This window comes from Dermacentor variabilis, chromosome 5, assembly GCF_050947875.1.
Source record: "Dermacentor variabilis isolate Ectoservices chromosome 5, ASM5094787v1, whole genome shotgun sequence".
Classification (NCBI taxonomy): domain Eukaryota; kingdom Metazoa; phylum Arthropoda; class Arachnida; order Ixodida; family Ixodidae; genus Dermacentor; species Dermacentor variabilis.
The window spans coordinates 69,244,424-69,270,046 of record NC_134572.1 but is presented as its reverse complement, the minus strand read 5'-3'; the positions used below and the strand labels follow the sequence as shown (position 1 = coordinate 69,270,046).

Genomic DNA, 25,623 nt, shown 5'->3' with positions numbered 1-25,623 from the left:
TTATTGTTGCCAATAATAAAATTTCTTTTTTTCCAGCTATTACTTCATTAAGCATCTGCCGCCATTGACACCTGAAATGCGTGCCCGCTGTCCTGCATTACCACTGAGGACACGAAGTAGCCCAGAGTTCTCGCTTGTGCTGGACTTGGTGAGATTTGGTGGTCACTTGGTTAACTTTCAGAAAGAACGGAGAATCATATTGGCATATAAAGCGAGAGCTGTTGGAAATAAGAGGAAGCACGTTCAGCCTAACATAACTGACAGGACACTGTCAGAGGTTGTCTCAAAGTCTAGAAGCCAAAGAAGGAAGCTGCATATAATGAAGAAAATGCATGCATGCTTTAAAAAGAGCTGCGGGGATGAAGACATGCATATGCTAACTTATCATAGTCCCTCTCAATGCATGCATAGCAAGGAGAATAAATGCAATGCAAGAATTGACCAAATTTAAGCATGCAAAAAAAAGCTAGTGCCCGTGGAGACAACTGTGTTGGTGATAGTACCAATAATCATTCTTTTTTTTTTCCCCCATTCTTGCTTTCTACAGGATGAAACCTTAGTGCACTGCAGTTTGGTAGAATTGGAAGATGCAACATTTACCTTTCCAGTCACCTTCCAAGATGTAGAATACAAGGTAAGTGCTAATTCTTTCTTCTTATCTTTATCTCTTCTGTGATGCTGTGCAATATCTTAAAAATGTGTTTCTAGTGAACAATGATGCTTTATTTTCCCAACAGGTGTATGTTCGAACGCGCCCTTTCTTCCGCGAGTTCTTGGAGCGGGTGTCCAAAATATTTGAAGTCATTCTCTTCACGGCCTCCAAGAAGGTATATGCGGACAAGCTTCTGAATCTCCTGGATCCTCAGCGGAAGCTTATCAGGCAAGTTTGTCTTTAGACATGTTGATCCTGGCTGGCAGGGGTACCCAACCTCTTGAATGCAAGAGCGTTACTGAAGGGCCCCTGAAACGGTTTGGACAAACGTTGTAGACGCGTAGGGTACAGCTAAAGTTAGTCATTCGCACCACAATTTGTGTGAAACGTCTCATATTAAGAGAGCTATGGACGATTACAAGTTACCCTCCTCCACAGTCATGCATTTTCTCCTCAGCTCGTTTGCCGAGTGATCGGGGCTAAGCTCCGCCTTCACTGGCTCTGCGTCATGACGGCATGACGTGTCGTCGACTTCCAGTTCTCTAGGAGCGAGCGCGCGAAGCGCCTCCAAATTCTCCGCCAGCTGCTTGGCAGTCGACCCCAAGCGAGAGCTATCAAAACAGCGTGCGTTCCGAGCATTCTGTCGCAGCTCCGAACGTGTCTGGTATTCCGGTAACCACAGGCAAGCTGGGTATTTTGATGGAATGGTCGAAGCATAAACTCAAGCTGATGAAGGAACTTTAGCGTAGACATACCTGAGCTGCCTGATCGGTCTTCACGGTCCAGCCACTCGTTGGCGCAGAGCTTAACCAGCCAAACAGAGCTAATATTTCTCTAACCAAGTGTAAAACATCTTAAACATTTACAAAAACAATGTGTGAACGATTACACTCCTGCGAAAAATTTACACCAGCAGCAAAGAAGAATACATTTTGTTACTGCTACTTTGTGTGGTTGAGCTCTGTGCCACCAGGTGGCTGCACCATGCAGACCATGTGAATGGTCAGCACGGTGTCTGCCAGGTCCTGTTCCTGTGTGCTTGCGTTTACCCTAATACCTGACTCGCGAAACACTATTGCGTTAGTGATCTTCCAGTGTAAAGTGACTGCCATAAACGCGCAAATCCTGGTGCTGATCGGATAGCGGCAGTCCGATGCACTGCAGCCAGTCCGATGCACTGCAGCCAGTCCGCTTGTCTGCTGCCTTGCAAAGGGACACGATGTTGCAGCTTGACATATTGCCAATCGCTATGTTTGCAGTCCACAACGCAACAAAGTCAAATCATAGTGCTCGCGAAAAGACTGAGACTAACTCCGACCGCGGAGCTCTCGTCAAAATGGAGCACGTTATAACACGAGCAGACAATGCTCGCTGTGTGCCGGAAGTGCTTAAGTATAGTGAGAAATTGTCCTTGTGCATTCTGTTTCTGTTATTTTTTTTTATATAAACAAATTAACTAACATTCCTACCATTACTAACATAATTTCTTCATCATAAAGGTGGAAAAATTATTGATGATGCGCCCTGGGCCAACGTTACTAGACTAGCTTCAGTTGTAAAACTCCCCGCCCGCGCGCTTACAGCCGCTGTCGCCACTTCTGTGACAGCCGGCAGATGGCAGCACTGTTCCATCGAGCTACACTGCAGACGCCTCGCCACAGCCTTGAGCTCGTGCGGACGGGCAGTTTGCGCGTTTCACGCTCGCTGGCGTTCTCCCTTGTCCGAATTGGTAATGCCACGAGATAGCGGTATCCATCGACAGCAATAAGATTTATCGCGGCAGTTACTGAAATACTGAAAGAAGAGTAAACTGCATGAAAGGAAGAAACGCAATCAGCGAAGCGCAGAAGCTGCGTTTCTAAATGTCGTGTGTTTCTTCCTCTCGTCTTAACGCTTCACGCAGTTTAGGCTCACGGGCCTGAATATCTGGCCAAAGTGCGTGATTGTAGAATGATCTTCATCCCCATCGAAGCTTCTCACCACGCCAAAGAAGCGCTACAAAAAGAAAGATGAGGTCGGTCTTTGTACACACAAGCCACAAAAAAAAAAAGGAAAGTCGGAATTTTCATTCCGTGAAGATGGTTAATCAGCGAAGCTGAAACGTGCGGCCCCTGTGTTTATCACATGGGTTAATCCAGAGGGTTCATGAAAGTATTTCTCAGTTATGAGGTTACACACACAATAGGCTGCGACGAAGAGAACGACGTCACTGACGGTATGCCCGCAGTCCGCAGTTGTCGCTTGCGTTCGATGTCTCGAGTTTGCTCGGCGGCGTGGTTAGCAGCCTTCGCCTGTGATTTGCCGCTTGTGATTCTTCGAAATTAAATTTCTTCAAAATTAAATCTTTCCGTTACGTAAGACCATGAGTGGCTCATACTCCCTTAAGCAATGGCTCATAACCCCGTAAACGTGGCCTCCCCATTACAACGACAGAAGTGAAGTGAAATTCTACGCTGGAAAGATGAACGGCCACGCAGCCAGCTGTGGAAGACGACGATGAACGCGGGAGAAGTGGCACGAGCGCGTGCTGTTGGTTTCGCAGATAGTTCCCGGTCGGCACGAGGAATCGCTCGTGTTTCACGCCGAGCGAAGCGTCGCATTGCTGGGAGCACAGGAAAAGCGGTGCGCCGAACTGTCGACATCGTTCTGATAGCGGCCTATGCAGCCAGGTACGCAGCACATGGGCATCGTCTGCTAATATTCTTAAGAAACTTGGCGAAGGCTACAGTTTAACGGATGGCATGCTTGCTGAAATTCGCCGTCAACAACGAACCACAGAATACACCAACGCTACACCGCGTGCTTAGTCCGGCCCGCCTGCGTAGGCGGCTAGTGAGGAAGTGAAGCCGGTCGCGACTGCAGCGCCACGAAGGCGTGGGCGGGTGGCGATTCCGTGCAACGGCGCCGAGTTTTAAAACTGAAGCTAGTGTAGTAACGTTGCACTGGGCAGCCAATCGGATAGCTCACGATACTGACGTCATTTGGGTGATTTACGTCATATGGGTAGGGGCGGCTGAAAATTCCACCGAGCAGCGTGCTGCGATTGGCAGCGATGTACATATTTGGAACTTTATAATAAATTACACACTTTACCCGGAGCACTTAGATGCATCAATGAATGATCAGAAGGACCTACTGTAATGACTTAGTACGTTTATACAAAATTGTCAAAATTGTTTCAGGGTCTCTTTAAGGCTCATACTTTTGGCTTCTTTTCCTCAGCTTGTGTTGGAAACATTCCTTTGACCAATATAAATGGTTGGGTGAAAATGCCTCCTGGATTAGTATCATCATTTACCCATTTATGTTCGCTGCAGAATGAAGGCCTCTTCCTGTAATTGCCAATTACCCCCGTCTTATCCCAGCTGACACCATCTTGTGCCTGACAATTTTCCAATTTCATCACACCACCTACCACCAATCATCTCCATTATGCACTACTAACCCTACCCATATATGTCCTCGATTTATTAACCATAAAATTTACCATGAGAGTTACCCTGGAGCATCCTCTGCAGTGGCTTAGCAGCTACTAAGCACAAGGTTGCGGGATCAAATCTTGGCCGCGGCAGCCGCATTTCGGTAGGGGTTAAATGCAAAAACGCCTGTCTCCTGTGCATTGGTGGCACATTAAAGATCCTCTGGTGGTCAAAATTAATCCAGAGTCCCCAAATATGGCATGCCTCATAATCAAATCGTGGTTTTAGCACGTAAAACCCCAAAACCCCAGAATTGGAATAACTCTGGAGCGACATTTGTTTGGTCGACATCAGCTAGAGGTCTAATCGCCTTCCAACTTTTTTGAGTGCATGCATAGAGATGTCTGGCAGCCTCTGCACGTTTCTTCTTCTGCTCTTCAAAGTTTGCTTCCATAAACAATTTCTTGGGACATGGAATGGCAACGTGAAGGCATTTAGCAAGTGAGCATCAATCTCATTCCATGCTGCTGCCCGCCCCCCCAATGTACTGAAATTGACCCAGCATTACATTTTACAACCATTTCAAGTATTGCGTAACCAGAGGCGAGGTGTTGCAGCCATGGGAACGACGTACCAATATGCTGTGCATTTTGGCGCACCGCCAGCCACCTTATGGAAGTGGTTGTAATCATTAGGGGTGTGCGAATATCAAATTTTTTTAATACGAATCGAATACAAATATCTAGCTTCAAATATCAAATCGAATAATCAAAGACAGAACCTTCTTTCACTAATAAACTTTTTACAGTTAAACCTTGATATAACGAACTTCAATATAATGAAATTCTCGATATAGTGAAGTATTTCTCTTTTCATAACCTCTTGTTCATAGAATACTATATATTTAAAACCTCAGTAAAATGAAGTGTGTTTGTATGCAATTTCAATATAACAAAATTTCACTGCCGCCACAGAGGAATGCCGAGACAATAACTGGAAAGTTCTGCTGACACAAATGGTCAAATGACTTAATCACAAGCGGCTGCTTGCAAATCGCGCACCGTGCAACAAGAGCGACCGCCGAAGTGAAGCCGCACCATGTTCCGTATAAAGTACAAGTGCAATAAGATTCTATCGTGCCCCGCGCGTTGTGTGCTTTAGGTGCGAGTGTGAGACAAGAAAAATGGTAGATAGTAGACAAGAAAAATGGTAGAGGGGAAGGGGGGCGAGCTCGCAGTAACGCGTTGAAGCCCGCGCGAGGGGCAGAGGTGGATGGGTGGGGGGGTTGTAAGTTTGCGCGCGCCTCGGCCATGGCTGTGCATGGCTGTAAGCGCAGCTGAGCGCATACGTAGCCGTGCACTCTGCTTTAGAGGTAATCTACCGCGTGTGCAAAGAGTGGGCGTGCCGAGACTGTGTGGCACCATGTAAGTGTAGCACCTCCAATACTAAACTGAGATTGCGTAATCTAGAGTACTTGTGACCCATTTGAGCGAGAGGCAGACAAAGCATTCACTTGCTGCTGCCGGCAGCTTTCACGATGGCGTGGTCCCGGTGCGGGTGATGCTGTCAGCCGCGGGGCCGAAGTGTATGCGAATGCATGGCTGGCTCCGCTCCACTCATAGCGTCGAGAAGGTATCGCCAACGTACGTGCCATGAAACCGTATCATTCGTCGCCGACTCTCAAATTTATCAAAATGAATTTTCTTAGTAATGCCTTCTTGAAATATGCAGCAATTTCCCATTCTTATGAAAGTTTTCTATATCCCACTTGGCTACTTGCAAGATCATCAAAAGCATACCAAGCATCACTGGAGGGCTGCGCAGACTGTTTTGGCTCTTGCTTTTTAGCTTCTAGGTTAATCCTATCCCCCAGTAGGACATAAAGCCAAATTTTGAAGCACCAGATATTTTAACCATATCATCTGTTTGTTCTTTTGAATATTGTGGACTTGAAACTTGGGTCCAAAAACATGGCCAAGAACGCTCCCTTTTCCTCCGCATACAGAGGGAATCTTGCTTTGATGGAACTGCTTAGTTCTCTAGGGAATACAGTTATGCCACTGAAGTTGCTGAGACAGCTAAGCATTCCAAAAGTAATCGGTACTTTAGCAGAAAGTGACGGATATCTTTCTGCACTAGCAATCACAGTAGCATCATAGAATGGCTTCAGTACTTCGATGTATTCAGAGGCCTCCTTCCATTCTATAGAGCTTAGGCCATCAGTGGTGTTCAATGGGTCTAGCTCAACAGTGACTGCTTCCTTCAAGTGAAAGAGATTGGACAACATCAAGTAGTGGCTGTTCCATCTAGTTTCCACATCTTGCACCACACGAAGGGGGTCCTTGCCTGTTCTTTTTGGTATTCCTTTAGCCACCTTTGTGCCAACGAACTGTGCTTATAATGACCAGCGATATGCCTAGCCTTCTTGCTCAAATGATCAATTGACGGACTACAGGATATTGCATCAGTGATAGCAAGCTGCAGGATGTGAGCGAAGCACGAGCACTCGGTCCACGGGAGCCTCCTGACCGCAGCACGGATATTACATCCATCATCTGTCATAATGTACTTTTGGCAGTCATCGGGTATCTCCCATTCAGCGCACATCTCGTCAAGTAATTCTGCTAAGTTCCCGGCAGTGTGACTGGCATCCATGTGACAAGTGTTGAGTGTGAATCGTTTCATTTGAAAAATCGGTGTCAAAAGGTGGCATGTGAAGCTCACGTAGCTTTCATTGGCGTGTGATGTCCACATGTCACTGGTAAAGGCAACAGCTGTTGTTCCTCCTCCAAAACCACTGCTGAGCTCGGCCTTCACCTTCTTCCGTGTGTCATCATACAAGCGCGGAACAAGTGTGCGTGAAAGTGTAGTGCGTGATTGTAAACGATAGTGTGGAACAACCTCACCCATAATTTCTTTAAACCCGCGGTCTTCAACACTATAAGGCTGTAACTCAAGTGCTACTACCATGGCAGCCACCTTGTTATGTAGAGAACGAGTCTTTTTTTCTTCCGACACTGGTTCAGTGTGGCACACAGTCATTTATTGTTGACTGATCTTTCCCAGGCGCACCTGCAGCAATCTTCCGGTACTCCTTAACAGCAGCCGCATGCTGCTTCAGATGGTTGGCAAGCACAGTTGTCGTGCCTATCAGCATTTGAAGATTTGCTCCACATGTCTTGCACTGCACTGTCGATGATGTCTTCACGAAGTCTTTCCAAATAGCACTTTTTTCTCTTCGTTTTGGCGTGGTCTCCAGATTGTTCCTACGTTTCGTGGATGACTCGTCATAATCCCCTTCTTCTGCCATGGTATGCGTCGGCAAAAGTGCAAAAAATCGGGTCCTCGTATCGTAGGTTAGCCACAAAGAAAGTCAAATGATCGCATCCGTGTGGCGCAAAACACAAAGTAGCCATACGACACACAACCATGCTGCTATAATCAATGTCGATGAGCCTTAGCAGGCCTTGCATACACCATGGTAGCCATACACCATACCCATACACCATACAGCAACGAAAGCGTGTGCTGTGCACACATTCAAGCGCAGTCGCCAAGTTCGTTTGCTGTCCTGGGGAAAAAATAAAATAAAAAATAGATTGTCAGTTTATTCAGTAAGTTTCGCATAATCAAATCCCTCCAAATATTTCACGATATCCAAATATTCGAAACATTTAGAATATTCGAAATTTTAGAATACATAGTTTTTGAAGCGAATACGAATATTAACAATTTAATATTCAAGTAATATTTATAATTCTCTAATATTTGCACACCCCTAGTAACCGTAAAAGTGGCGCCATGGCCTCCAACCGATTGCAGAGGCCGTGGGAACGCTATCAACAGGCTGAGCAGACTTGGCAAATGTAGCATGCCGATTTCTGCCAATGCCCTGCTGCTGCTATTGGTGTCATCGTATCACGTTATGGGGGAATGAAATGTGACATTTAAAGCAGTGATAATTCGAGTATAGGTCAACTCTTATATTGCTTGTAATATGAATTTTTTTCTGGCTGGTAACTTGGATTTGTGTGGGTCAGTTTTCATAGTTCCTTTTGCCAGGTGTTCTATGACATGCTGAGAATAGACTTAGAGCAAATATGGATGACCCAAAAGAAGTGGTGGAGGTCCCCTTAAAAAAGTGGTAGACCACATTCAAAGTCAATTTTTTTGCACAAGATTTGTCTTTTTTTTATATTTTATGTATACCCAAACATTCAGCAACATGCTGAGAAAAAATTATCTTCCTATCATTATTAGTTTGGGAGTTACAGTGAGTTTTCCAACCTTCATTGTGAAACTGAAAATCAGTACTATTTCTTTTATATAAATGTTATTCAAAATACCTTTTTCATTTTATGTTGTTGCCGAGCAGTCACATGAACAAAAGGAGACTAGTGCATATTGTGGGGGCTCCAGCTATGAAGCTGGCGCATTTTAGGCCTCTGTGTAGTTTTGACATCTTTCACATGGTTTAAGTTTTGCTTATGTTTTTCTCTAAACGCAATTTTGCTCCACCTCATGTTATGCAAACTTTGATAACTCAATTTTGAGTGAGCATTTTGGTGTGAAATTTTGCACACTCATTCCTCACATAGAGATATGTGCAACTAGAAAAAAGGAAATTAACTTAATATTTTTGCGTTTACTGCTCATTTTGCTAATAAATTTGGTCCAAATTGGCAATTTCTTTCGCTTTGCTTAGCTTTTTTTAACATTACTTTCTTAATATTTATCACGTTGCATTTATCCTAGTCCATTACACAGGACCCCCATTTAGCTACATAAATGTCAAAACTTTACTCACTTCAGCAATTGATTAGTTACTTATCACTGCTGGCTCAACTAGCACATTTAAATTATTGGATTTTACATGCCTAAACCACAATCTGATTATGAGGCATGCCGTAGAGGGGTACTCCGAAAATTTGGACCACCTGGTGTACTTTAATGTACACCTAAATCTAAGTACACAGGTGTTTTCGCATTTCGCCCTCATCGAAATGTGGCCGTCGTGGCCTGGATTCGATCGCGCGACCTTGTGCTGTGCAGCCCAACACCACAGCCACTAAGCAACCACGGCAGGTGCGCAACTAGCACTTTTACCACATTTTATGACAAAAATTGCCTGCCAGAAAATAAAATGAACCATTTTATGCACTTTAAATAGTTGAATAAGCTAAATAAGACATGCTTATCTAGGAAAAAAAGGTTGTTTGAATCCTGGCTTCCGATTGAAAGAAAAAAGATTTTGTGTTTGGCCTACCACCTTAGGAGCAGTCAGTGTCTGTGGTGGCACATTTCTGGTAATGCACTATTGCCCTTTTGTTCAGGTTCCGGCTGTTCAGGGAACATTGTGTGTGTGTCAGTGGGAATTACATCAAGGACCTGACCATTCTCGGCCGAGACCTTGCCAAGACTATCATCATCGACAACTCACCGCAGGCATTTGGCTACCAGGTAAATCAGGATGCATGCTAAACAGCTTGGAGCACCAGATCCGGAAAAATAAAACGAGTGAGATGTCTATTACGAAATTTTTGTCACAGGTTTATAAGAACAGAAAAATACATATGTCTGGTACAGGAGCTCCAGGCCTGTGGGTTGGCTGTTGATTATTTGATTCTGTTTGGATGTGTATTTTAGCATATCATATAAATATGGAGAGCTGTGATGCACAAGCTTGCATCTGCTGGATTAAAGCTGTAGTCTTTTCTAGTCAGAGTCCGGTCATGGTGAAATAGTACTAGCAAACATAATAAACAAGTTTTGTGCCAAGACCACACACACAAGAAAGGAGACAACACGGGTGGATAAACCCCCTGGGGGATTATGTCAGATAACCAACTAGCCCAGCAGTTCACTCTTCTGTAGTACGAGCAAAATTTACAAGCATACCTCTTTTTCTTAGTCTATATTTGCAAGCTTTGTAGATGGGCATGCTCATTGCATACTCCTTTTACTCCTGCTCTTCTCTCTGTTTTCCATACTCATGTGATTTTAGTTTATTTAAATTGTGACACACCACCTGCCTTCAGCTGATTTTCTGGGCACATGATATGGCATTCTCACATGCCCTGAAACTCCCTTGTGCACGTTCCTACTTTCTTCCTGTGTATTGCAAGCTACAATTAGTAATTACCACAATTATAATTAGTACAAATGGCAGGCTCCAAACTGCAAATACATACAGGCAAATGAAGTGATTACTCTTAGGCACTGAACTGTCTGTTCATGTGCTTATGGAATCACCTAAAAAGTGCAGGGCGGTGTGATTTAATTTGCCTTCTAAAAATAATGCTGAGATCCCTTAGTGAGCTTTATGCAGCACCAAACATGTCTTTCTTTTTTTTTCAGAAATGTATTTTTTTTTTTAAGTTTGTAGTCTCCATTGCTGCCTGAGCTGTGGGAGAAGGCATTATTCACAAACTTCATGCAGTGGTGTGTTAGAAATCCGTTTCATGTTCTGTTGACAGCAGTAGAACATACTACAGAGGTAGACAGAAATTGTTGGTGAATAACTGCTTGAAACACACCACGCTGTATTTGCTATGTGTTGCAGCTGGAGAATGGCATCCCAATTGAGTCATGGTTCATGGACAGGAATGACAGGGAGCTCCTGAAGCTTCTGCCATTTCTTGAGAGTTTGGTGTCAATGGTAAGCAGAACTCTGAACATTGCCATGCCACATTATATCATTTAAGTGCAGTGATGAACAGATACTGTAATAATTGGTTTTTATAAAGCTAGCATTCTCCCTTTTTTCCAGCTTTGTGAATGTCCTTACAAGTGAATCGCACTGCATGATTTTGGCTTATATGTCTCGGCCTATTTAGTCTGGTACATTGCACAACTGTTGCTAATGGTTGCTTCCTGGAAGTACACCCTAGATAGCTTAGCTTTAGCTCAGGGCCAACTACCATTTCCCTATTCAAATACATTCAGGGTTCGCATGTCCTTGAAAACCCTTCAATAGAGACTTTTGGCAGTGCTGTGTTACTGTACGGTAAGTGCGGTATACGGTATGTTATTACCATTCCGTATACCAATCCTTTGAAATAGTCATTTTGGCGAATATTAGAAAGCTTTAGCTTGTCCATGCACATATTAGTCTTTACGGTAGTGCCAGGTTACAGCAAATGCGGATGCCAGTAACAAAGCCAGTAGCGACATCTTGTGACACTTTTTCCAACAACATGTGATTTTTTTATTATTATTATTATTATTATTGCGGTAGCAATTACATGGACACTCCAGACGCATTTCTGCCGTCGCCATGAGGTTCAATATGAGTGAAAGCGTGTGAGGGTGAGCTGGCAAATGCAGTTCAATCTCGCATGCGCGAGTGAGGAATGCGGCCCGAATGCGTGCCCTCTCCTGTGGTGCACAAGGCAGGGGGGTGAGGCAAGGCAGGAGGGGCGTTTTCTCCGGCGGCTGCTACAGTGCCTCGTTATCCTCCTCGCCTGCCGCTCCATACAGAGTGGAGACAACCACGGCATCTACTACAGCGTTGGCCACGTGAATCGCGGACGCTGTAGTAGATGCTTTGGCAGAGGCCGTAGGGATGCGTTGCCGGTGCTCGTGTGTCTTGAAAGCTATCCGCGAAGTGGCTAAAGTGCACGCCCGCGCGAGCCTATCTTCAAAGCGATCTGCGATGTTTGCAGAGTGCGCATAGTGCCAGTAGCTTTGTATGCACTGTGCTTTCAACATGTGGTTCGTGCTGAAGCGAGACATGCATGAAGGTCAATTCCCTTGCTGCTGCCACGATTCCTCACTCCAGAATTTTCACAGCATGTTTCCGCGCTCATCGAGCGAGACGTGTTTATGTTTACCTGTGCGTGCGTGACACAATGCTGGTTAATTTAGTTAAAACACATTGACAGGCTAGTTGGTTTGAAACTATGATAGAATGTGTAAGTGCGACTGAACAAGGACGTAGAAAGCGCTGTCTCTGTATGTCTGTTTCTTTCTACGTCCTTGTTGAATCACGCTTACACATTCTATCATTGTTAATTTAGTTAATAAGCGAATGTTTACAAGTTTATACGGCCGATGGGTCTACTATCCTTACTTCGTACGGCTGTCTAATAATTTGCTATCGCAACCAATGCTTCGCCTTTCGGGCGAAACTGCGACTTTTTTGTTACATGAGTGGTGTTGCTGAAGCAATATATGAAAAAGGACTGCTTGTTGTAAATTGCACCGCTGCAGACAATACACCAGAACACAAGTAGAATATAGTTAGTTACTGCATTAATAGCTCCGCGTCCCCTTCATGTAAACTCTCCACCACAAGATGGCGCCACCAACCCAGATGTTTTTTTCATACATTTTTTTTACAGTTGCTTTTAGTTTTTTTTTTTTTGCAATCTTTTCTTTTTTCTTCCCCCATTCATTTGGCTTAAGTATATTACTCATCTGCTACGAAGGGTATGGCCACAAATTCAATTCAGTTCAGCTCAAATTTATGCTTCCGGTTATTGCAAAAAATCTGTCAGTTTTAAAAATGTAGAAGCACGATGTTTACAAATCTGTAACTCAGTGCCAAAAACAGATAATATTGTAGTTCCATAAAGTGCATCCGTTAGAGCCTCTCAAGCGGACAATTGAAGTAAATGAATTTACACCTTACATAAGATCATTACAATGTTTATGAGCGTTTTGCCAAAGTCCTAAACACAGATCACTGGTATATTTCAGAATGATGTATAATACATCAGCTGTGTGCACCTTAAATGTAAAATTATGTGAAGTTTGCAGAATTGTTTTTTATTGCGCAGTTACAGAGTTGTAAACACAATACTTAATTTTCTGAAATATTGTCATCTTCAATAATTTTTCTTTAAGAAATTGGTAGCCTAAATTTTAAAAAATCCTGCTTCCTATAGTCACTAGATTTGAACTTTTTCTTTTAAATGCAACAAATCTCATCAAAATCATTGCAGTGGTTGCCGAAAAAAAAATGACTTATTTTCTCCCGTGTATTTAGATAGGAGCTCCTGAGCTAAAGCTTCCTATTAATATCATCTCGATAATGGCAGAGACAGTGCTTTTGCACGTATCAACTGCATCAAAAATACTTAATAATAATATAACAGAGTGAGCATGCAGATAAAGTAAAAAAACATAATGTTCCATATTGTTCTGAAGCCACATGTGAAGGCAAAATTTGCCCATACGAATACATCCTGTATTGCCATGAATCCATGCGTCACTGCAACATACAACTTCAGTGAGATTGGTAATTTTCCAAATTTACCAAATTTTCTATTTTAATGAATGCTGTCAATTCCACGCCACATATTCGTGGAGCCCAATGCTTTGAAAACATTGAAGCAGTGAAATGAGCTCAATGTCATGCCTGATTTAACAAAGTTGTGGCAGAAATTATAGGTAGACAAACATGTCACAGGAAATGTGTTACATTCAAAGTGCCTAGAAATTTATTCAAGTATTGCTGCAATAAACTCATGGTCTTGTTGGCTTAAGGTGGGCTGTTTTCCTTTTAAGAAAGTGTCCCTTGGTGTGTCTCACCATTTCAAGTTTTGCATCAGCATGCATACCACCAGCCGCTCTGTTGAAGCAAACAGGTGTCTTCTCGGTGCAGCCTTAGTCCACAATTTTAGTTCTTGAATAAGTATACTGTATTACAATATTGAACATACTATTGAATAAATATTATAGCTTTTGATTCTTGAATAAATATAACGTTATTCATAAGAGTTGTTTTAAGTGTTTTCAGTTTAATGACGTTCTTGATCTCGCAAAATAATTCATGGGTTTCGTCAAATTCACTAAACAGAGGTTTAACTGTATTTCACATGCAAAATACACCAGCACTGACTCAGAGGACAACAAAGAATCTTGAAAGGAAGATAAGAAACGTGGAGAAACTAATGGGATAGAGAATTATAGATGTAACGTTAAGGGGAGTTAGAATAACAGTGGTTTTGATTATAGTTCAAATGCTGGTGCATTATATCTTACTTGATATTAAGAGTTAAGAGTGGGGAAGGTCGTGTAATGCTCAGAACAGAGAACTTGTCATCTATTAGAGAAACAGAACATTGTGCCGAGGAAGCAAAATAGTGCGAGGGCCAGGAGAAATCGGATTTAGTGATGGTATTACTAAATTTGTAGCCATAGCGTTAACATAAAACCACCTGGGTGAGGCCTTTGCCTGACAGCTTACACTATGAGTTTCCAAACACACCTTCTTCTTGCAGAGGGATGACGTGCGGCCCCACATCTGCAACAAGTACCATCTGGCAAGCTTCCTTCCCCCAGACTAAAGAATGTAAAGCCATGAGACATCGACACCACAACAGCCCACACCACTTGGAGGACAACCGGACAGGAAAGCATCATTTAGGAAGCAGTTCTCTGTACATAAGTAGTCTGTGCCGCTGTTTTTCTTTTTCTTTCTTTCGGCACGACAACAGTTTATTACATCACTGCATCTCAGTATACATACCGCTTCTATGAAAAGTTTTGCCATTGGATGTTTGTTCGTAGCCCTGTCCTGAGAGAGAGCAGTTTGCTTGTGATGTGTGCCTGCAAGAAGCCTAGACTGTTTGCATGACAGGAAACATGGCTGTGCTTTCTCCAAGCTGTTGTTCTACCTCTCAAAGGAGGTGTAGATGGTCTTTGGCATAGCAGAGACGTAACAGTGTAGAGACATGCCACAGTACTGAAAGGCATATCTGGGAACACTTGCTGCACTTGTGGTGACACGGTGACACCTTGTGAGACTGTGATGAACTTTATTGCGGTAGAAGCATTTTTGATTCGCATGACACCCCCACCTCAAAAAAGACATCTTTCACAATTTAATACTTCGGTAGTGAAAGAGAGGAATGAAAGTATCTTTGTGATGCTTTCAACACTTCTATGCCAGCAGATAAATGTAGAATAACTCGACGACATTAGTATTACTTGCTGAGAGTGGGGGTATGCTGTCTTGTTCAACTATTCCTGAACTATTTCGCAACATGGGGAAGGCCATTAGCAGTACACATATCCAACATTTGGTCTTGTTGAGAAACTGACTGACCCCAGTGCTGCTTAGGTTTGGCCATTTTGCAAAAACCAGTGTATTTGGTTGATGAAGACAGCTGGGCTAGTTGATGCATTTTCCATTGCTGAGACATAATTAGGCAAAGGGTAAGAATGAATAGGCAGGACAGTGCACTAACTTTCACCCACCCAGGGTCACTTTCTTTTTATTTATTACAGATTGAAAATTTTTATACTTATTTCAAGAAATAACAAACTATGAATTTTTTAGATGGCAGTATGGAGTTTTAGATTTTGCGCACCTACAGTAAGGGTGCGCAAATCCTGGAGCGTACAAAAGAATGCAATGTACGAAACAACGCAAAATGAGTACAAACAATGCAAGCAGAGCATGGGGCTTTGGGTACGCAGGCACTCTGGTGTAACACTACCCTAGTAACACTACCAGTAACTACCACCACCACTACACTCCCATTACCCCAGTAACACTACAAAAAATTTTTGTATGTGCGCAGTTTTTACATGGGTTGCCGTTAACTACATGGACAAACTAGGACAATTAATTTTTGCAAGTGTAATAAAATTCACACAACGTATTTTTGTGTTCTAAATAGGCTTGACACAACTAGGGCCCCTATCCTTTTATGTTCCATTTCATATTCAACTTTCATCTGTCGTGCTGAGGGTGTGATGCAGCAGCTGATGAGCCACATCTGAACTAATAGCGAGGAGTCAGAAGAATGAAAATGAAATGGATGAGTAAAGAATACCGCCTGAGGGACATACAGCTATAGTGAAAGCAAGGCATACCGTGCCAGCACCTGCAAAGAAACTCGGTGGTGCACCCCTGTCAGAAAAACAAAGCGAGTGAGAAACTTGCAGTAATCCATTTTTTAATCGCTAGATGAGATTTCGTCATTTCTTGTGCGTCTTGCAAAAGAGAGATTCACACGCGGCATTATTACAAGTTTGTGAACGCCCTCCTATAAACTAAATAATCGCACACCTACGGGGGAGCCATGTGGGCGAGCATCTCGTGCTAAAGCTTTGAGTAGTAAGAAACACGATAGAAATCAGTGTTCCCAATGCCTGTAACTCAGAACAACACACACAGGCATGCCGATTAAGAATTGCACAAGCACGGGCATGCGCATGCGGAGGTAAGCTAGGCAGAGCAGGAATACTTCCAAACTACTGCAGTGGTTCTGGCAGAATAAGTTTTGACGGAAGCAAAGGGGCCGCAGCAAAATATGCATTTTTTTCTAAAAGTCACGGAAGGTTTCAGCACCTTCAAGGCGACGCTAGGTGGCGCTTTATTTTTAAAAAGCGTGTTAATATTCGGTTGCTGCAATAGACATAGGGCCATAACCACTTGGGAGTTGTCACCGCCGCCTGTATGTACGACGACCCTCAAAGGATCGACACCACTTTAGTAAAAGCTAGTGCTCTGTCCTGTCTGTTCCTTGTCTTTTGCATTTTCCCGCATCGAATTATGCCTCAGCATACTCGGCAGGACGTAGCCAAGGTCCAAGAAGAGAGTGCTGCGCACTTTGACTGAACACAGTCTCACTTGATGTTGCCAGCAATGTTGCTGCACACACCTATGTCATCCAGTACTTCGTTATATGCCTCTGCTATTAAGTCTTAATGTGCCAGAACTTTCCTCTGAGAGTTGCAAGTAATATTTTACATTATTGTGTTATATCTCACAAGGTGAGACTTTTATCTGCACTATACTGTTGTTTTTAGCTGCAAGTATTTTTTGTTGGTTTCTGTGCAATAGCTTTTGCTTAAGAAATTACATGTGATGAAAAAAATGTGCAGTAGGAAGGGATGGAGAAGAATTCTATATGAAATTAAGACTCCTCTCTTTTTTTTTTTTTAACTGATGTGATACAGAAATTTTAACAGCTGCCTGACCTAACTGCAGTGCAAACTTATATATGTAAGAGTTTTAGGATATATCAAATTTTAATTGCATTTTGTTTTATGACTGGTGTGGCGTGCGTCACTGCCCTGGGAAATTAGGGCAGGGCAAAATGCAGTGTTAATAGCTTATGGTGTTGGAAAATAATTTGTTGTGTTGTTTTTGTTTGTTTGTGTGCAATGCAATGCTTCATCTGAGACGGCAAAGACTCTAGACCGTTTTCAGAATGTATAAACCATAAGCCCGGTTTTATTGTTCATTTGGGCAGATTGCTTAGACAGGCTTCACGTCACGTGTCTATTCTTTCTTGCATTTGATTTAACAACCAGCTCAGTGGTACTGAGCCACGCAACAGAGAGAGAGAGAAAAAAAACGGCTAATATAGTTGTTGTGTAAGTTCAAGCCAGAATCGCCAGAAGAAAAAACACATGAAAGGAAGGAAAGAAAACCTTTTGGCACCGCTGACCTTCTGTTTGTACAATAACCCACGTACGTGAGCCATCAGCATGAAAATGTCTCATGTTCACTTCTGAGTTCATAACACTCAATCTCAAATCTCGCACAGAACCTACATTTTTTAGGCTTGCATCAATAGATCTGGCATTGGTGTGTGCTTGGCTTGTTTGGTAGTAGTGGAAAACTGCTATAGCCTGCAATACTGGCCGGCCATTTGCACTGATGCTGCCACGAGGTGGGGGTAAACAAAGCTATTAGCTTGGAAAACAGCAAAAGTCAATGGCTTGACGGGAAACTCTGACTCTTAAAGTCCAAATTCGCAGAGGAGGATGGCTTTCCACTTTTTGCCAAATGAGCTAGGCAACTGCCAGTGCCAAAGATTTGTTAAAAAGGAAATCCTCACTCGCAACAAAAGCTATGTATAAGAACCAATTGAAACTTGTGCAGTTGGCGAGGCTGAACCATACAGATCTAGGACATGTAAAGACACAGCGCTGCAATTAGACTGTACACCCTTGCAATTTTTTAATATCGCATGGCTATATGAACTGCACGGCGTGTCAGCGACCTTGTAGCGGGGAGGGGCGGCAGGATCAATAATTTTATACGCGGGCACACAATGCAATTTCCATATTTGAATGCATTCTGCTGTGCTGTTCGCTCCAGTAATGCCCCTTGCCGCTACAAGGCTGCTGACACGCTGTGCAGTCAGCCCTCGCGTGGTAGCATTAAAATATTGCAAGGGTGTACACATGGTGAGCATGGATGCTGTGTGTTTTCAATTTGCACTTTAGTACAGTTTACTCAATCTGAGATTTAAGTGCTAACAAGTTGTACTTCTTTCAAACTTTGCCCAAATAAGCATAATGCCACGGATGTACGAGAAAAGAAGGGGAAATTCAAATAGGAGTGGAAATGTCTGAAGATACCATAGTGATCTGTTTGTGTGGCTGGCTTGGAACTTCATAGGAGAAGGCCAACAGCATCTAATATATTGGCCACTGATGAACAAAGCATTCTTGTTCCACCCTTTCTTTTTTTAAATATGTATTTGAGTTGACTCATTCAACTTTAGCTTTCCGGTGGCTGTTTACATTCACAACTACCTGGATTGACAGAAGTGTTGTCCCAGCAGAAAGGGGGGCTTTCGTCAGTGACATGAGTTTGGTTTCTTGTTTGGTATACTGTTGGGAGCCCATTGCGTGTTATGACTTTGTCAAAACAAACACTTGCTATTACTTATTCTTTCTTTCTTTCTTTCTTTCTTTCTTTCTTTCTTTTGGTTAAGTACAATTTCTGAAAGTTGTCAAGAAGACAACTGTAATGGCTAGCAATTTGCTAAGAGTACGTAAAAAATGCTGCAAAATATGTAGTTATGCTAGGTATGCTTGTGTGTGCATTCATGATACGGAAATATATACACGGAAAATTTATAACGCTGAGTAACTTATGTGCCAAAAACTGAACGCTAATGCAAACACTTTTCCCAGCCAACCTGGAAAGCCTGACCTGCTGTACCTGCTGCAAAAATATATTAGTATGTGCAAAAAAGAAAGTGTGAATGTTTTATGGTTTTTAATGTACACTGTAAAAAGACTAGCAGAAAGTTTTTATTATGTTAGTTACTATTTCAATGCTTGAATCACATATCATTATTTCTCATCATGCAGACATGCATATGGATCATATTTGCTGTCCCCAATATCAGTTTGTAAGAATTGCATCTTACAGTGGGTGCCCTTGCCAGAGAATTTGTGCGTTAATGAGTAACTGTAACTGTATACTTCTGTGAGGATTTCGTTTTATATGTCTTATTTACAGAGCAGCAAAGGAAAGATATTTCGACATGTTGTAGACTGTTGATAAAAGTGCAATCTCTAATTCAATTGACGAAATAAGCTGAAAGTCCCGAAGAGAAAAATGGGGGAGGGGGGGATTTGTTGTTTAGAGTAATGATTCTAGGTTCAGTGTAGAAAAGAAACACGCAGAGTAAGTAGAAGAAAAAGTAAATCCGCTATAGGCAATATCCACGAGCTAGTTTCCTCACATGGTCTGAACATGACCGCTGAGGAGTGTGCTGCACTTGGAGAAGCAAACGAGTCACTACAGACGTGCTCCTTGCTTTTCATGCACACTTTGAGTGGAGGTGCTGCCATTCAAGTAGCGGTGTTCAAGTTGTGTAAAGAGGAGCCTTCTTGTGCAAGTCGTTTGCATGCTTTGGGACCGAAGAGGGATGGCATTGCTTGTTTGTATACGTAAGCTGATGTGGGTATGCTTGGCAATACGAGATCACATGTGGTGTGATTCAGTCACGTGTTTATCTATAAATGCCTTTACATATTACTGCTGTGATGAGTTTCCCATGGAACGTGCAGTAGAGTAAATGCGCCTACACCGTGCTTGGCTCTTGGAGGAAACGAATGTTGTGAAAGTATTGTACCAGAGAGCATCAAGGGGTTGGCATCCGAGTGGTTCACATTACAATCTGGCTCGAAAGAATGGAATAAGTTTTGGGAGCCTGCATTACTGCTTTCGGCTGCAGTTATGCTTTCATCAGCAGATTTTGTCTTTCACACATTAAAAAAAAAAGAAAGAATAAAGTCAAGCTGTTTCGCATGCAGTTCGCAATGATTGATAACAGTGAATCCACATATCTGTATTCTTGTGGAAAACAAATTTATGTAGAATCGATATTATGACTCGTAAGAGGAAATTATGAAAAACATCAAATTTGCAAAGATTGTTTTTTATATATGTGGAGCCTTGTTGCCCAAAAGATTTTCTTCATTCTAGTGTCTTGGACAACACAAGATGCAGACCCTGGGCTCCAAAACTGCTGTATCTAGTGCAAGTTGTGGCTTACTGCAGTCACCTTGGAAAGTCCTAGTATGGCTCATCATAACTTGTTCGAAACTTTCAGCCAGTGTTTGAGTATGTACTAAAACAGGGTTGGCTGGCTTGGTGAATACGTGAACGAGAGGACTGCTGGCTTGCGTAGTTGTGTGCCGAAGTGGAAGAAGAGTAGCCAGAGCAGTTTAACCTGTGCTATATCATTGCATGTTATCATACCATGCCAGCTGTAAAAACTATGCTTTTAGACGTTTTGATGAGAAGGCTTGTCTCTAGATTGTTGTTTGTTAGATATGGCACATTGTTAACGAGCGTAGCTGTTGTCTGTGTGCTCCTGTTGGTTCTTTGGAAAGTTTAAGATAGCTCTTGGTGAAACGGGGATGCCAGGGAATGTAAAAAAAAAAAAAAGTTAACAAAAAGGGAAACTGGAGATAATGAATGCTTATGAGTGCCATCAAACTATATGTGTAAATGTGTGCACTTATCAGAGGATCTCACTATCATTTCTGTACACTGTGTGCTGTCCAATATGTGGCGTATACAAGGAAAGCCTCAGGCAGGGTTGAGTGCGTCGCTTCTAAATGTTGTGAAACTTGCTGCTTCTGTTTTCTTGTTATTGTTTTTGAGAGAGCAGGCACAACGCAATGACGATGTGCCGTTCTGAAAGCGTGTATGCAAAGAAAAAGGCATCTATGGAAATTAGCATTTGTTGAGCTGACCGTTGTGGCATTTGTCCCATACACTAAACCCCCAAAAGGCTCAAAGGACATCGGCTTGCATGTACTTCTAGTTTGTGCTGTTTGTGTTAAGCTTTTGAATTAAGTAAAAAAGAAAATACAGTCTGTTCCACAGCAGGGCTTAGAGGCTGAAATTGAGACTGCGAGCGTTTGTTATTTCTGCCAAGTTTTCTGTCCAGCTTTTTGTCTTTTGTACTGTTTTCCTGCATCTCTGTCTAGAAGACTGCTAAATGTAGTACTTTGGCAGCTTGTATCTGACGGAGATTCATCAAATTGGAATAATTGTCATAACCTGCCTTTGGTTGCGTCCAATTTTACTTTGCTGGCTTGTCACTTTAGTCAATATTTCAAAGAAAATCCCAAAAGGGGGCACTTTCTACCCTCTAGTTGTGCCCAGTGTGTGGTTTTATCAAGGCATCTTGCTTCTAAAGTTTCTGCACTCAATACCTCTGCAACGGCACCTGCCTCGCCCATGTCCCACTTTTACTCTGGATGTCTCCTTTTCCTTGGCTTTTGTGGGAGCACTTTCACACGCATAGAAGTGCCACAGCCAGATGGATAATCTATCATCCTAGCATAGTTTACTACTATCATCTAGATGTCATTATAGCTATACTTCGCATTTTATACTCTGGGCAGGGGTGAAAGAAAAAAAAAAGAAGGGGGCCAGTGGTCTAGACGTGTACATTACCTGCCATGTCGAGTGTGGAAAGCAGCAAGCAGCGCAGGGGTACCAGAGACCGCACCAGGCTGTTTGAGTTGTTCTGTTGCTAATGGAAATTTTTGCGATAGTGCCTGACCTCTGTACTCCAGCTGGCAAAACCAGACAGCGTTGCAGTGTTTCTGATGCATGCCTTCCTTTGTGATTTGGCAAGTGCAAGTTGTGGTGCGAAAAACACTTTGAAGGAGAAACTCCTTCATTGCTTGCCTGTTTATCATGTGACTGAAGAAGGTCACTTCAGGGTATGCATATGAGGGAAGAAAATTGGTGAAGGTGCAGTCTAGTGGCATATAGTGCAAGCCTGACTAGTTTCTATGGCGACTGTGGTTGCAGAATGGCAGCAGGTCTGTTGCATTCGCCTGCTAATGGACTATGCCAGTACACGTGAATGGCTGTGTCACCGGCAGCCTTTGTGATGCTACCTGGTTAAGCTGGAGTTTCTGCTCCCAAATGTTGCTTGCTCCACAAGTTTTGGTTGTAGGGGAAATGCTTCTGCAAATGTGTTGTCAAGGGCCGAAAGCCAAGTAACTGTTGGTTCGCTTACATAAAAGTTTTATGCTGAAAGAATGCCCTTAGAAAATTAAAGGGATGCACATTAAAATATCAATTGAGAAAACTGTGAAGGAAATGATAGAGAGATGGATGCTCCCATAATGGACACTGAGGATGCATGAGTAACTTGTACAGATGTAGCCAGAGTCCAAATGGATCTGTGCATCCAGTTGGCCACAGAAACGGTACACAAGAAGTACAGGACACATTGTGTCAGCTGAGAACAACATGCCTTCATTGCTTTTCTACTCCCATCGTTTTAAACTGCAGCTACCATGTGGAAGTGCCGGGTAATTTGGAGCCAATCTTCCTCACATGCGAAATCTTCCTCACATGCTCTGTATGCAAAGCTGAAGAGGTGGAATGCATGTTCGGGTTGAGTATGACGAGAACTGCCTGCATTCGTTTGATGCAGCCCTGGACATTAGTATTTTGTACAGTACGCTGAAGAAGTCTTACCTCTTTGATGCTAGAATTTTTATGCAAGTTTCTCATCAGATGCATCCAGACAATAGTAGTGCTCTTGTGTAGTTCAAAAAAATATGTTCAGTAACGGCAACGCTTTGGGTTGCACTGTTGGTGTGTGCTCCTCTAGACTTCAAGCTGCAGTTTTTTTTACAGTCATGCAGAGCTTGTGGAAATCAAAATCTCCAAAATTTGTGCCATGTGTAATGCGACTGAAGAAGCCAAACGTTTCGCTCTGAGCCTGCTGCTCCACTAGCTTGAACATCTCGGATTAAGAGCACTATTGCACTACGTCTTGTTCTGGGAGTGCCTTGCCCACAAAAATTGTTTGCGCTTCAAGGCAAGTGAACCGGTTTTAACAACGTTTTCAGCACCTTCGAAACTGCAGTAGCTGTATTCTTCCCAATTTTCTTAAAGTGGTTTGTACCATACCAATTACAAGAGAACAGTACATGTACAGGCATTACTATAACGGCTTGTTACTTGCTATCGTAGAGCTTCGTACTAGAACTACTGGAGGGAAGCCCCTTGCTAGTGTTGACAAGAAACAAATGTGGCTGTTTGACCATGATGGAAACTACAGGATGTTAGAACTGTCTTGCATCCATGTGGCCTTTTTGCAATTATTTTGAAGCAATTTTGTCTTTGCTGACTTCTGCAAATTATACTGCTTTAGTTTAACCTCCACGTAGCCGTTTCTGGTGCTTTTAATGTAACCCGAACACTTTAGTCAAACTGTCTGTCAAACCCAAGGAGCATGTGTACAAAACGACCGGTTTCATTTGTGCACCCAGAATTCTGCAGCACACCGAATTAGTTCCAACATTGAATTGTTGTTGCTGTAAGGTATTGCTGGGTGGTGAACTAAGTCACTATCAGTAATAAAAGAAGCGTAACCAAATCGGCTCATGAGATTAAGGTTGATCATTCCATTAGTAAATTATTGGAACTCAACACTGCCCTCTGGTAGAGTTTACATTAAACTCCAACCGCTAATTGTATGCCCGTCTAAATCAACACATGACGCAGGCATATTTTAAGCAGAATCATTGTCTGTGCATACCTAAAGAATTAAAATTTGGGACAATATTTAAGCAAATAGTTCTTGTCATGCCTTGTTACCCTTCCCACTTTATTTGCAACTGCTGGTGAGTACTGCTGTCGCGGTTTGCTTAAATGGAATCAGCTGTGTACATTTCTATGCCCCTGCTGCTGTTTTTGTGCAATTAAACATACAATTGCGCATTTATTATACTGTCTTTCATTGAGTCAACCAAATAAACAAACAGTCTACAGTTGCGTTACTGTTTTCTTAATCTGCTTGCTGCAAAGCTTTGCTCTGCAGAAACACTGCAGTGCTGCAGCCAAAACACCTCTGGTGATTTTTCGAACCGTATCAATTCAATAATGCAAGGCCTTGTTCAGTTCTGGACCTCACAAGGAGGGCAAGAAATGGTTCAGGCATGCATGTTTAATGGCTGTGCATTCTTTATTTTTGGGGAAACGGGGCCTTGAAGGTACTGGCTCTGTGTTAGCATTATGTGCTGCCATCTTGGCGATGGGATCCGTTAGTTTCATATGGTCAGGCCTCACTGCAGCTGTCTGCAGTGGTGGAACAACTGCGCCAGTTGTGCCAAACTGCAAAAAGAGCAGACCCTTGCGCTATCCTGCGCCAAAACGGCACTTTAGCGGAAAATTGTGCCGAGCCTGCGCCAAAGCATGTATGAGAGCGCAACCCTTCTTACGTTGATGTTTCACTGTGAGCAAAACTGAAATTGAAACCAACAGCATGCTATCATAGAAGGAAGCAGAGGCCTGTCCATAGAGTTTCTCGCTATATAGTGAGAAACTCTATGGACAGTGAGAAACTCTATGGGCTCGTTGGAGTCCAGTTCATCATTCACACATTTTTTTCTATCGGATGTACACAATGTAGTGTTGCTGTACCGTCTTGCTGGCGCTTTATTTCGGTGTTCATCAAACCCGCCCGCATGCTACCGCGGAGTTTAACGAAGGAGGATGTCGCATTTTAGGAGTAAAGGCAAGCTTTTTAGATGTCTATAGGTGATAGCGGGGCTTTGCAAAAGAGACGCTGCAATGAGAATCACACATGGAGCACAGTTAAGAAGGTATTAGCGAATGAAGTCGAATGTGGTACACCACGAGAGCTTGCACTTCGATGGGTGCCGCCATGTTCATTGGCACAAAACTTTTGCGTTGAGCTTGGGTCACTGTGTTATTTCACTGAAATAGTGTCGCCAATGCAAATGCAAAACCCTATTTGCGTCTCGCGCATGCACAGTGGCACTGGCACTTTCTTTTCCGTCTTTTTTCTCAAAAACTCCCTAACGTGCATGGCATGACACAAGTATATTGCATGACGTTGTGTTCAGTGCAGGCACGCATACTCAGTCAGTCTTGCGGCGAGCCTTTGTCCACAAGCCGTCCGCGACTGTCGCACTGTGTTGCATCCTAGGTTAATAAGCATGTTTGTTCATGATTTGTGTGTGGTGCCCCCTCTGCACCGTATTGACACACCCGGCCGCAGTGGTCTCTACATCACGGTGTAGAGGAGCGTTGCGTCCTTTCCTGACTGCGCTTGCAGGGTAAGCCTTGCGCAAACCCATCTCCACAGCATGTCGACTATATCACTTAAAATTTGCATGGTATATGGTAAGCACACACGCGTTGGGTGCTGCGCCAGAAGTGCTTGCTGCTGCACCAAATCGGCTTTTTGCCTGAGCCAGTACCTGCGCTGAAAGGTGAAATGACTGTTCCACCACGGTTTCTGCATGTTCTGGTTCATTCTGCTGCAAGCACATGGTTAT

At 43.0% G+C, this 25,623-nt stretch overlaps 1 protein-coding gene across 1 annotated transcript in view; it reads left to right on the top strand.

Moving 5' to 3' along the window:
* Positions 1-24,095, top strand: part of LOC142582757 (CTD small phosphatase-like protein 2) — a 56,915-nt gene extending 32,820 nt beyond the window's left edge. The window contains exons 8-13 of the mRNA XM_075692779.1: positions 37-148; positions 548-634; positions 738-880; positions 9,405-9,531; positions 10,634-10,729; positions 14,298-24,095. Of these exons, the coding sequence (XP_075548894.1) occupies positions 37-148; positions 548-634; positions 738-880; positions 9,405-9,531; positions 10,634-10,729; positions 14,298-14,363 (631 nt within the window). The 3' untranslated portion in view covers positions 14,364-24,095. The remainder of the gene's footprint in view (positions 1-36; positions 149-547; positions 635-737; positions 881-9,404; positions 9,532-10,633; positions 10,730-14,297) is intronic.
* The last annotated feature ends 1,528 nt before the right edge of the window (positions 24,096-25,623 follow it).